This window comes from Callionymus lyra, chromosome 5 (genome assembly GCF_982586985.1).
Source record: "Callionymus lyra chromosome 5, fCalLyr1.hap1.1, whole genome shotgun sequence".
NCBI classification, from domain to species: domain Eukaryota; kingdom Metazoa; phylum Chordata; class Actinopteri; order Syngnathiformes; family Callionymidae; genus Callionymus; species Callionymus lyra.
Genome location: NC_141822.1, coordinates 5,064,478 through 5,078,679, shown reverse-complemented (window position 1 = coordinate 5,078,679; position 14,202 = coordinate 5,064,478). Strand labels below are relative to the sequence as shown.

General features: G+C 40.9%; 1 protein-coding gene across 2 annotated transcripts in view; it reads left to right on the top strand.

Annotated features, from left to right (window-relative positions):
• Positions 1–205: 205 nt before the first annotated feature.
• The window catches only part of thbs4b (thrombospondin 4b), a 35,564-nt gene continuing 21,567 nt past the window's right edge, over positions 206–14,202 (top strand). For both annotated transcript variants that reach the window (XM_087790568.1, XM_087790567.1), the window contains exons 1-7: positions 206–383; positions 7,012–7,212; positions 8,399–8,649; positions 11,148–11,250; positions 11,349–11,431; positions 13,374–13,425; positions 13,491–13,642. In XM_087790568.1, the coding sequence (XP_087646694.1) occupies positions 320–383; positions 7,012–7,212; positions 8,399–8,649; positions 11,148–11,250; positions 11,349–11,431; positions 13,374–13,425; positions 13,491–13,642 (906 nt within the window). In that variant the 5' untranslated portion in view covers positions 206–319. The remainder of the gene's footprint in view (positions 384–7,011; positions 7,213–8,398; positions 8,650–11,147; positions 11,251–11,348; positions 11,432–13,373; positions 13,426–13,490; positions 13,643–14,202) is intronic.

Genomic DNA, 14,202 nt, shown 5'->3' with positions numbered 1-14,202 from the left:
CAAGAGATTGTTGAAGCTCGTCGTCAATAAAACTCTGGTCTGGAGACGACGTAACTCGCGCAGGAGTTTGTAAACGGGATTATTTATGCGACTCCGGCAGGAGCCAATGCAAGAGGCGCTCGCAGGTCACTCCTTCTCCGCATGTGGTCGTCTGAGGAGAAGTTTTAAAAGCAGGTTCTGGCTCCGGACGCTCCTCCCCCACAGGCCCCAGACTCCCCGAGATCTTCTGCTCACCCTTCACACCGAGGCAGCGTCTCGGCCCGACAGCACAGCTGAGGCAAGACTTTTGAAAAAAAAAGGGGGAAACAAAACGCCGAAGATGGGAGTGTGGAGCGTCTTCATCCTGCTCTACCTCTGCTGGCGCTCGGACGCCCAGATCCTGGGTGAGTGATCGGGATTTCATCGCGGCTAATTTGATTTCAAAAGAGACTTCTAGGAGAATCCGTGAATAATTGATCGTTCGCTCTTTTATGACCTGTCGGGAAGATTTAACGGCCGGCCAGTTCAGCACATGTTTCCTGCTTTCATTGCATAATGGATGAAGCAGATGCTGAGAGTGAGAAGAACACACTCATGTCAAACACATGTTTGCCTGATACTCCCTGTGGTGCAAATAAAAAATAAAAATTAAAAAGCTAAATCACAGCGAACTAGTCGAGAGCTTCTAACTCTCCGTGACCAAGAACTCCTTCAAGTCGTTTTTTTGGGTTTCATTTCCTAACTTTTGCTGGAGGCCCCGGCAGCTCTCACACATGGGAGTGATCAGTGATGATCCAGGCTTTATAGTCGACCTCAGATCATTCCCTCACACACACACACACACACACACACACATACACACACACACACACACACACACAGACACACACACACATGTTTACCGATGAGTGACGGGAAACTTTTCATTGGCTCCATTAATCCCTGAGCGCTTTCGTGAGCACGATTCCGAAGCGTTGTTGAAACAGGTCGTGATGTATGGACTCCTGGGAGATGTTCTGTCAACGATCGCAATCATCAGGATTGAAAACATGTGAGAACAACTCAACGCAGCTGCTGCGAAGATCCTCGTCAGTGTTGACCTTGTATTGATTTGTTCGAGTACAAGAAGATATTTATTGAGACCATATTTAGAAAAACTGTTATTTGTAATTATCGACCAAGTATTTTGTTAACCCCTCTGTTATCTCAGGGTCAAAGTGACCCAAAGGCCCTAAAACAAATGTGTTCACATATGCAGTGGTTGAGGTCGTTGACTTTGACTCAGAGACAACCCAAGGGATACCACAAACACATTTGTTGTCAGGCCTTTGGGTCACTTTGACCCAGAGAAAACACAAGGGATACCACAAACACATTTGTTTTCGGGCCTCCGGGTCACTTTGTCTCAGACACAACACAAGGGATACCACAAACACATTTGTTTTAGAGTCACCTTGACTCAGAGACAACACAAGGGATACCACAGATACATTTCTTTTCGGGCCTTCCGGTCACGTTGACCCAGAGACAACATAAGGGATACCAAAAACACGTTTGTTTTCGGGCCCGTGGGTCACTTTGACCCAGAGACAACAAAAGGGATACCAAAAACACGTTTGTTTTCGGGCCCGTGGGTCACTTTGACCCAGAGACAACAAAAGGGATACCACAAACACGTTTGTTTTTGGGCCTGTGGGTCATTTTGACCCAATTTGTAGCAACATCTCTTCCAAATGTGTTAAACTTGTGCTTGACATTAATCCTGACATTTATATGAAAACACATATTTTCTGATTCCTTTTACACTTTTAACTGAAAGCAAGTCAAATAAATAACACACTCATACCTGCGGACAATTTCCCCAAATTCTCAATGAACCTCTGTATGTTTTTGTTCTGTGGGAGGAAACCGGAGAGGTATTTCATAAAAAATATTTTTGGAGTAAAACAAAAATACTCCTTGTGAATGTTAAAAGACTAAATATTTAATAATGTATTTCTAATAATGACGTAGCGTGACTCACATTCACACGTCTTGTGTCTGAACGTTCTCACGTGACGACTGAAGTATGGGTCAAAAGAGTGACATCATATTCCTTTAATGTTCCTTTGATCTACGTTCTTTTTATTTGCACTTTGTGCTTCTGTATCTTCTATCATCTGCTGTTTATGGAAATCTCATTTTGCGAAGATTAATATTGTCAACTTAATTAGGAAATACATGCAATACTGTGGTAATACAACAGGAAGTGAATCAACAATCAATCTTGAGGAACTCATTTTGACTCATGGTTCTCTTCTATCCATCATTCCAGTAAATAAAGGTTAATAATAAAGATCTTTCTAGACCAGGGTCACAAAGCGCTTTAACAATCGAAAACAATACACAGTTAAAATATATACTTTAAAAGATCAAGATAACATAAGACAAACACAGAGATGGTTCCAAAGCTTAGGAGCAACAGTCTGGAAGGATTTCTCTCCTCTGGTCCAGAAGTTCAGGAACCATCAGTAGATTCTGATCCACAGACCTCAGAGCCTGAGCTGGGGTGTAAGTCTGGATCAGATCACTGATGGAAGGTCTGACCATGAATAGATCTGAAAGTAAGAACCAGAATTTCAAAAGGATCCTGAAAGAAACTGGCAGCCAGTGAAGAGTTTGAAGGAGAAATGTGAGTTCTTCTACTAGAGCAGCCAGTGAAGAGTTTGAAGGAGAAATGTGAGTTCTTCTACTAGAGCAGCCAGTGAAGAGTTTGAAGGAGAAATGTGAGTTCTTCTACTAGAGCAGTCAGTGAAGAGTTTGAAGGAGAAATGTGAGTTCTTCTACTAGAGCAGCCAGTGAAGAGTTTGAAGGAGAAATGTGAGTTATTCTACTAGAGCGGCTCAGAATTCTGGCTTCAGAGTTTAGTATGAACTGCAGGCGAGACGATCCTTCTGGTTTAGACACTAAATAAACTGTTACAATAGTGTAAACGACACAAACACATGGATTATAAGATCCAGATCGTGTTGTGACAACATTTTCCTGACTTTAGAGATTTTTTCTCAGTATTTAACAAAATCGCTACACAAAATAAATGGTAAAAACTTTTGGATTTTCAATCTTTTTACTCTTTTGACTCGAAATCTTGTGAGCTTTTAATTTCCCAAATATAAAAACATATACTTTTAATCTCTAGAGTTCACCTGCGGTCGACACATGGTTCGTGTAAACGACTGAATCTTCACCAGACGTTACGTAACATAGTCGTTTTTCGCCTCAAAGAAGGACAAAAACCCGTGAAGGCCACAGCAGACGTTACGAGGAGCCGTGATCGTGGCAGATTTATGTGCCGGGGTCAGAGGTCGGACAACTGCCGTGTGACTCTACGACCCTCGGTTCGAAGCAGTTTGACGAAGCTTGACATCGGAGGTTAATCGCCGAAGGAAATGTTCCACTTTCTCAGGATCCTGGTTGTAAACGAGCGTGACCTCCATGGAGACGTATGGACGAGAGTGTGAGTCCAGCCCTGGTGCATGATGGGAGATCATTTGTCGTCTGCAGTGAGTCCAGACAACAGGATTTTTCAATCTTGATGTTGGACGGATCGTTGGGATGTGAAGTCGTTTTTTAAAATTCTATCCTGGAACAGGCAAGAACGTTCGGTTCGTCGTGGCTGTATATGGTTATGGCTATCAGGTTATGATAGGTTATGGTTATCAGGTTATGATATGTTATGGTTATCAGGTTATGATATGTTATGGTTATCAGGTTATGATATGTTATGGTTATCAGGTTATGATAGGTTATGGCTATCAGGTTATGATAGGTTATGGTTATCAGGTTATGATATGTTATGGCTATCAGGTTATGATATGTTATGGCTATCAGGTTATGATATGTTATGGTTATCAAGTTATGATAGGTTATCAAGTTATGATAGGTTATGGTTATCAGGTTATGATAGGTTATGAAGTTATGATAGGTTATTGTTATTAAGCTATGATAGGTTATGGTTATCAAGTTATGATAGGTTATAAAGTTATGATAGGTTATGAAGTTATGATAGGTTATTGTTATTAAGCTATGATAGGTTATGGTTATCAAGTTATGATAGGTTATCAAGTTATGATAGGTTATGGTTATCAGGTTATGAAGTTATGATAGGTTATTGTTATTAAGCTATGATAGGTTATGGTAATTAAGTTATGATAGGTTATGGTTATTAAGTTATGATAGGTTATGGTTATCAGGTTATGATAGGTTATTGTTAGCAAGTTATGGCTTGAAGGAAAGAGTTTTGAAAATGTTCAACTCGAAAACAAATGTATTTGTGGTATGCCTTGCGCTGTCTCCGGGTCAAGACCCGAAAAACTAGAAAACAAACGTTTTTGTGGTATCCCTTGTGCTGTCTCTGGGTCGAGGTCGACGACCTCCACCACTGCATATGTATTTATGGTAACCAGGGAGGTTGTTGACCTTGTGCCAGAGACAACACAAGGGATACCACAAGTACATTTGTTTTCTAACTTTGAATTTGTATTTCTTACACTGAATTTTTACAGCATCAAAACGAGTCTTTTCTTTTTCAAAATACAGTGTAAAAAAACTGTAAAAAAAAAATCATAAAACATTTCAATGTAAATGTTTGTTTTTACATTTGATTTATTCATTTATTAAATTTAAAAAAAAGTTGGCACAAAAACAACAGTATGGTTTTTCAAAGTAAAATTCTGTGATAGAAATTAATATTGAAAGTCTGTTTTTATATATATTGCCATATTCTCAATTATTATATATATATGTACTTGCAAGCATGAGACGAGTCAGTGATGTCTCAGTAGTTCTGCCTTAACCACAGAGTGCTGCTGATTCACCAAGACTTCTTGTTTTTCCAAAACAGTATTAAAAGTGTTGACATTTAACAACTTCAGGAAAAAAAAGAGATTGTGAGTTTCCGTGAGTCGCAGTAGGAAGAGTTTGAGTAACTTTGATTTGTGAACAAAGTCAGTATTTAAAAAAAAAAGTTTTGCTTCGTGTAACAAAAAAAATGTTTCAAGTTTCAAATTTTTTATCGTTGTTTTGTTCACGTTTTTAAAGCTTAAAGAAAATTAACAAAAAATATATAATATTCTTCTCAACTTTGTTCAAACGACTAAGAATAAATATAATTTTGAGTCAAATTCTAAAATGACCTCATTCCCAAATATTGACTTAAAATCTTCTTTCATTACACGTTTGTGTTGTTTTCATTGTTGTTGTTGTTGTTGTTGTTGTTGTTGTATTTCATTAATTCATTATTAGTCTTTAATATAACTTAAGGATTTTTGTTTTAGTTTCTTCTTTTTGTGAGTGTTTCCTCCCCTAAAAAAAATTTAACCCTTGTGTTGTCTCTGGGTCAAGGTGACCCAAAGGGCTGAAAACAAATGCGGGTCACCTTGACCCTGAGACAACACAAAGGATACCACAAACACATTTGTTTCTGGACTTCGGGTCACTTTGACCCTAATATAACACAAGGGATACCACAAAAACGTTTGTTTTCGGGCCTTCGGGTCACCTTGACCCAGAGATAAACGGTTAAGTGAATATAGAAAAAAGCGATTTTACAATGAATACAATATAAAACACAATAAAATAATATTTTTTATCTTGAGTTTGATTGATTTACTTTATACTTCTTTGACTTGTGACTCACAACAGTTATAATGTGGTCCCTGAAGAAAATTTCATTCCCTTTAAAAAACAATCTTAGAAAATCCAGTCAGAGCCGACATGAACCGACTCAGTAAATCAAATGTAATAGAAGAAGAAATACTTGAGTCGTAAAACTGCGTTGATTCGATTTATCTGCTTCAAAAACTTGTACTCAAAGAAACTTGTTTTTCTCGATGTAGTTGTTGTTTTGGTCGCGGCTCAGTAATTGTGGCTTCAAGCAGATGTTTGGATACATTTTAAATGGAGGATCTTCGACAGGAAGAATGTGGGCTCAGCTGAAGGGGCCACGAGTGATAAAGAGGGTCTTTTTATCCTTCATTTAATCACTTCTAGTCTTTAAAGTTTGTTTGAGGATCTTCGTCCTCATGTTGTCATTTTCATGAGAATTTATTCATTCATTTTCTGCCGGGTTATCCCTCATGGGGGTCGCGGGGAGACTGGAGTCTATCCCAGTATCATAGGGCGAGAGGCAGGGGACACCCTGGACAGGATGCCACAAAGACAGACAACCATTCACACACACACTCATACCTACGGACTTTTGTTTTTTAAATAATTGAATGAATGAAATAATAATCACATCCAACTTGAAACACTGACATTTATTTACATTCAATTTTTTTTACTTTTAAGTAGCATAAGGCTCCTTATTCTAACCCTTTGACCTTTGTGTTGTCTCTGGGTCAAAGGTCAACGACCTCCCAAGTTACCATAAATACATATGCAGTGGTGGAGGTCGTTGACCTTGACCCAGAGACAACACAATGGATACCACAAACACATATGCTTTTGGGCCTTCAGGTCACTTTGACCCAGAGATAACACAAGGGATACCACAAATACATTTGTTTTCGTGCCTTCGGGCCACCTTGACCCTGAGACAAAACAAGGCATACCACAAATTAAAAAAAAAATGTTGGGCTTTACAGGTCAAGTTGACCTAGAGACAACAGAAGGCATACCACAAATACATTTGTTATGGCGATTTTCGGGTCACCTTGACCCTGGGACAACACAAGGGATAACACAAATACATTTGTTTTCGGGTCAACTTGACCCAGAGACAGCACAAGGGTTGAAAAGTCGTGTCAAGGGCGATTTTATTTCATTAATCTCATCGTATTTTATTTATATTTCTTTCTTTATCTTTTACTGTCAAAAAGAATTCATGGCAACAAACTAATATTTATATTAATAATATATAGATATATATCTGGTTCTGTGTACTTGAGCATGAGCTTGATAGTTGTATGTCGTTGAAGTCTCTCCGTGTACTTGTGTCATCATTTGTTTCCTTCACATCACGTGGTCTTGACCTTCTCTCTGGTCCATCAGAGGTCTACGACCTGCTGACCTCGCCCGACTGCCTGCCGGACCTGCTGCAGGGGGGCCTGGCGGAGCAGGGGGTCAACGAGGCCTTCATCCTGGCCTCCTTCAAGCTGCAGCCCAAGACCGGGACCACCGTGTTCGGCCTGTACAACCCGCGGGACAACAGCAAGTACTTCGAGTTCACGGTGATGGGGAAACTCAACAAAGGTACGCCGTCACCTGCAGCGTCTCCGTGATTGACAGACGCCAGTCTCCGTGATTGACAGACGCCAGTCTCCGTGATTGACAGACGCCAGAGGATCAGAAGATTTATTCATTCAACATTTATTCATGTTGATATTTGTTTTTATTATTTTTGAACAATTTAATCAAGTGATCTTTATATTGGAAGATTCCTTTCATTTTCATTTTGTCATGAACTGAATAAAACCTTTAATTTCAATATAAATGTTGGTATAATAGTCAGACATGACCAACAGAGCACCGAGATACTTGATCAGCCAATCATTGATCAAACCAACATTTTTACATTTAATTTATAATGCTTGAATGTATAAATTAATACATTTATAATTAATTTAAATCATTTTATGTCAATCTACTTTTTAAGCATTTTTTTTTTAACAAATTCAATATTTTTCCATCGTATTGAAAGATTCAATGAGTTTTTATTAAATTCTATTGAATAACTCAATTCAACCAGACAGCAATATGATTGAAAATAAAAATAAAGAATAAAAAATAAAATGTAGGTTAAAATTAAAAAAATATGAATAAATTGTACTAAAAAATTTGAATACATTTTATTAAAAAATATGAATAAATTTAAATTTAAATTTAAAAATGTAAAAAACGTAAAAAAAAACTTTTCAACTAGGAAATTATTTATTTAAACTATTATTAAGTAAGTAAGTAAACAACAATTTTCCTAAAAACACCAATATTAAAAAAAATAATAATAATTCCAAGTTTTAAACATAAAAATGTAAATTTTTTAGCAGAGAACGTTCTGTTCAATGATCAACATTTCACAACAAAATGTTTTCTCTTTCACTCCAGCGACAATATTTTATGTATTATATATTCATTAATGACTGTTTGATTAACAAAAAAAAATGATAATTATTGTTATATTTCACACCAAACATATCTTCAGTCTGGAGTTTCACAGTAGTTGACCTTTAAATAACTAAATATAAATCACATTTGTTTGACCTCTGGTGACCCAGAAGTTTCAGGAAGTGCTTGCTCAGATATGGAAGGTTCAGTGTGAGTGTATTTTGTGTTGTTACCTCAAAACAGCCAAGAGTGTAAACAGGTTTTCAGGGGCTCCTCAGGTGAGCTAAGACTCTTCTTATCTCCCCTGTTCCCCCGCCGTGATAATCCTCTGCAGCTGTGCTGCGCTACCAGCGGACCGACAAGAGGATGAGTTCTGTCACCTTCAACAATCTGGTTCTGGCCGACGGCCAGGTCCACAAAGTCCTGTTCCACCTGCGGGGCCTGCAGCAGCAGGGGCCCGGCGGGGTGGAGCTGCATCTGGACTGCAGGCTGGTGGAGACGGTCAGGGATCTTCCCGCCGCCTTCCAGGGATTACCGGCCGGCTACAACACCGTGGAGCTGAAGACCATGCTAGCCAAAGAGCAGGTGAGGACGAACAGAACTTCACAGAAGCTCAGGAGCTTCTCGACTTCAGGAGAATCATTTTGTTCTCAATAACTTTCAAGTGAAGATGAAATAGATTCAGAAACCATGTGGTTATTATGGGAGTGAATCAGTGTCAATGTTAAACATTTCAAATGTTGAAATGTAAAATTAATATTAATACGTCTATTTTTTAACATTTTAACTAGTGATGTGTCGATGAAGCTTCATGAAACAGTGTCATTATCTTCAGAGTCCACTAGATGGTAGTGATGTGTTGATGAAGCTTCATGAGACAGTGTCATTATCTTCAGAGTCCACTAGATGGTAGTGATGTGTTGATGAAGCTTCATGAAACAGTGTCATTATCTTCAGAGTCCACTAGATGGTAGTGATGTGTTGATGAAGCTTCATGAAACAGTGTCATTATCTTCAGAGTCCACTAGATGGTAGAGATGTGTTGATGAAGCTTCATGAAACAGTGTCATTATCTTCCGAGTCCACTAGATGGTAGTGATGTGTTGATGAAGCTTCATGAAACAGTGTCATTATCTTCCGAGTCCACTAGATGGTAGTGATGTGTTGATGAAGCTTCATGAAACAGTGTCATTATCTTCAGAGTCCACTAGATGGTAGAGATGTGTTGATGAAGCTTCATGAAACAGTGTCATTATCTTCAGAGTCCACTAGGTGGTAGTGATGTGTTGATGAAGCTTCATGAGACAGTGTCATTATCTTCAGAGTCCACTAGATGGTAGTGATGTGTTGATGAAGCTTCATGAAACAGTTTCATTATCTTCAGCGTCCACTAGATGGTAGTGATGTGTCGATGAAGCTTCATGAAACAGTGTCTTTATCTTCAGAGTCCACTAGATGGTAGTAATGTGTCGATGAAGCTTCATGAAACAGTGTCATTATCTTCAGAGTCCACTAGATGGTAGTGATGTGTTGATGAAGCTTCATGAAACAGTTTCATTATCTTCAGCGTCCACTAGATGGTAGTGATGTGTTGATGAAGCTTCATGAAACAGTTTCATTATCTTCAGCGTCCACTAGATGGTAGTGATGTGTCGATGAAGCTTCATGAAACAGTGTCTTTATCTTCAGAGTCCACTAGATGGTAGTGATGTGTTGATGAAGCTTCATGAAACAGTGTCATTATCTTCAGAGTCCACTAGATGGTAGAGATGTGTTGATGAAGCTTCATGAAACAGTGTCATTATCTTCCGAGTCCACTAGATGGTAGTGATGTGTTGATGAAGCTTCATGAAACAGTGTCATTATCTTCCGAGTCCACTAGATGGTAGTGATGTGTCGATGAAGCTTCATGAAACAGTAAAAGTTTTGAAAAAAATTAACAAACTACTGTGTTAGCCACTAGCTAAGATAGCATTCAATTTAAGATTTGTTTAACGGAAAATAAATCATTTTAATTTAATTAGATCTTGCCTACTTCAGACCTGGGAAGACATGATTGCCGTTATCTGCTGTCTGGGATGTTACCTAAAGAAACAGTGACTTTGTAATAAGATGAAAAGAAGTCGTCAAGTGTAACTTGGCTTGGAACAGTTGCACCGCAAATTATCATTGAACATTTTTTGTGACAGCGAGTGTGTAGGGCCGACCCAAAGTCAAAAAGATTTTTTTCAAAAATGTATTCCCTGCTGGTTAAACAAAAAAAAATCAAGAACATCCCCCCAAAAAATTCTTTTTTTTTTCCTACATTAATAAGTCACATCCAATATTTTTTCAGCCATTTTTTGTTCAACACCAATTTAAGCTGGAACCCTTTTTCCCCAGTATACTGGACATTACGTGAAACTGAGGGTCATGTAACATGAATTTAACAAGAAATACGATTCAATTTTAAATATTTTTATTTATCTAAAACAGCTAGTTAAGAGTATTACTTGAAAAAAATTAAATGAAAGACAATTTTGTTAAAAGTGTGAATTTAAATAATGAGTTATTTCTATGCGTCACTTTCTGTGCATGAAAAGATTTACATTTTCTTGTGAAGAATTACATTAAAAGAGTGAAGATTTACATTCAATTTTGCATTCAGAGATTCACTGATTCAATTTACATTTTGATTCTTAAAAAAACAACATTTTTAAACATTTTTGATCGTTCCTTAAATTGATCCGACACAGGTTTCTTACGCCCGCCGTAAGTCGAGGCGACTCGTGATCAGAGATAATTAGAAAATTAGTTTAAACATGCAGTGATTCTAAAGAAAAATGCTCTTATTTTGAAGGGTTAGCGAAGCTTTGACCTTTAAAAAAACAAACTGATTGTTTTGATAGTTTGTTACTTTTTATTCGTACAACTTTGTTGTTGTCAACAAGGGTTCGAATCCCAGTGTATATCGTGTTAAATGTCAGTATAAATATATATCAATATTTTGGTTCTGATGGTGAGTCCTAAGTTTTATGGAGACTCCATGACAGTCTGTTTCCAAGTGACTTTAACCTCCAGCCTGACCTTGTCCGTCCCGACAGGAAGTCCTGGACGAGCTGAAGCTGGTGGTCGGAGACTCGTTCGAAAACGTCGCTTCCTTGCAAGGATGCAACTTCCAGCAGAGAGACTCGGTGCAGACTTTAGGTAGAGAAAGAGAAAAACAACAAACAAACGCAGCTGTCAAGAAAAACAAGAGTTTGTTGAACCGAGGAATTTACGTGACTTGACCTTCTGTCGCTCAGGGGTCAACACGAAGCAGCTGTCCAACCAAATGCTGGAGTTGACCAAAGTCATAAACGAGCTGAAGGACGTCCTGATCCAGCAGGTGAGGACCAGTCCGGTCACGTGACCCCCCACACCTCTGCTGACCTTCATATCCCCCCCCCTCACTTCTGCTGACCTTCATATCCCCCCCCTCACTTCTGCTGACCTTCATATCCCCCCCCCACACCTCTGCTGACCTTCATATCCCCCCTCACTTCTGCTGACCTTCATATCCCCCCCTCACTTCTGCTGACCTTCATATCCCCCCCCCACACCTCTGCTGACCTTCATATCCCCCCTCACTTCTGCTGACCTTCATACCCCCCCCTCACTTCTGCTGACCTTCATATCCCCCCCTCACTTCTGCTGACCTTCATATCCCCCCCCACACCTCTGCTGACCTTCATATCCCCCCTCACTTCTGCTGACCTTCATATCCCCCCCTCACTTCTGCTGACCTTCATATCCCCCCCCCACACCTCTGCTGACCTTCATATCCCCCCTCACTTCTGCTGACCTTCATATTCCCCCCCACACCTCTGCTGACCTTCATATCCCCCCCACACCTCTGCTGACCTTCATATCCCCCCCTCACTTCTGCTGACCTTCATACCCCCCCTTACTTCTGCTGACCTTCATATCCCCCCCCCACACTTCTGCTGACCTTCATATCCCCCCCCTCACTTCTGCTGACCTTCATATCCCCCCCTCACTTCTGCTGACCTTCATAATCCCCCCCCCTCACTTCTGCTGACCTTCATATCCCCCCTCACTTCTGCTGACCTTCATATCCCCCCCTCACTTCTGCTGACCTTCATATCCCCCCCTCACTTCTGCTGACCTTCATACCCCCCCTTACTTCTGCTGACCTTCATATCCCCCCCTCACTTCTGCTGACCTTCATATCCCCCCCTCACTTCTGCTGACCTTCATACCCCCCCTTACTTCTGCTGACCTTCATATCCCCCCCCCACACTTCTGCTGACCTTCATATCCCCCCCCTCACTTCTGCTGACCTTCATATCCCCCCCTCACTTCTGCTGACCTTCATAATCCCCCCCCCTCACTTCTGCTGACCTTCATATCCCCCCTCACTTCTGCTGACCTTCATATCCCCCCCTCACTTCTGCTGACCTTCATATCCCCCCCCCCTCACTTCTGCTGACCTTCATACCCCCCCTTACTTCTGCTGACCTTCATATCCCCCCCTCACTTCTGCTGACCTTCATATCCCCCCCCTCACTTCTGCTGACCTCCATATCCCCCCCCTCACTTCTGCTGACCTTCATACCCCCCCTCACTTCTGCTGACCTTCATATCCCCCCTCACTTCTGCTGACCTTCATATCCCCCCCTCACTTCTGCTGACCTTCATACCCCCCTCACTTCTGCTGACCTTCATACCCCCCTCACTTCTGCTGACCTTCATATCCCCCCTCACTTCTGCTGACCTTCATACCCCCCCTCACTTCTGCTGACCTTCATATCCCCCCCTCACTTCTGCTGACCTTCATATCCCCCCCTCACTTCTGCTCACCTTCATATCCCCCCCTCACTTCTGCTGACCTTCATATCCCCCCCTCACTTCTGCTGACCTTCATACCCCCCCTTACTTCTGCTGACCTTCATATCCCCCCCTCACTTCTGCTGACCTTCATACCCCCCCTTACTTCTGCTGACCTTCATATCCCCCCCCCACACTTCTGCTGACCTTCATATCCCCCCCCTCACTTCTGCTGACCTTCATATCCCCCCCCCTCACTTCTGCTGACCTTCATATCCCCCCCTCACTTCTGCTGACCTTCATATCCCCCCCCCCCCTCACTTCTGCTGACCTTCATATCCCCCCCTCACTTCTGCTGACCTTCATATCCCCCCCCCTCACTTCTGCTGACCTTCATATCCCCCCCCCTCACTTCTGCTGACCTTCATATCCCCCCCTCACTTCTGCTGACCTTCATATCCCCCCCTCACTTCTGCTGACCTTCATATCCCCCCCCGCAGGTCAAAGAGACCTCGTTTCTGAGGAACACCATCTCCGAGTGTCAGGCCTGCGGTAAGAGCGGCGAGCGATGGCTTCATCAATGAACAGTAGAACGACTGTTCTTGTGTCGCTTAAAGGTCTGGGTGGAACCGAAGTGATGAAGCCAACATGCAGCCCCGGAGTGTGTTTCCGTGACGACATGTGCCGCGACACCACAGACGGGGTGGAGTGTGGACCGTGTCCTGACGGCTACACCGGGGACGGCTTCAACTGCGACGACGTGGACGAGGTTGGTTCTCGTCTTTGTGACGCTCATGAGGATTGTTTCTTCATCCGGTTCATGGCTGTGGATCGAAACGTTCTTTGTTCAGCTTCTAAAAATATGTTGAAAACTGAAAACACATTAGTGTGGAAGCTTTGGTGAGTGGCTTTCAAAATAAAATAATATATATATATATATATATATATATAAAATAAAGGTAATTACTAGTGATGTGTTGATGAGGCTTCATGATACTGTTGTGTAGTAAAGACTATATCATGTATCATGATACAGTATCTTCTCTATACAACTTTATCATGAAACAGTGTCTTCACAACACAACTGTATCATGATACACTATCTTCTCTACACAAATGTATCATGATACAGTATCTTCTCTACACAACTTTATCATGAAACAGTGTCTTCACAACACAAATGTATCATGATACAGTATCTTCTCTACAAATATTTATCATGATACAGTGTATTCACTACACAACTGTATCATGGTACACTATCTTCTCTACACAACTGAATCATGATACAATGTCTTCATTACACAACTGAATCATGATGCAATGTCT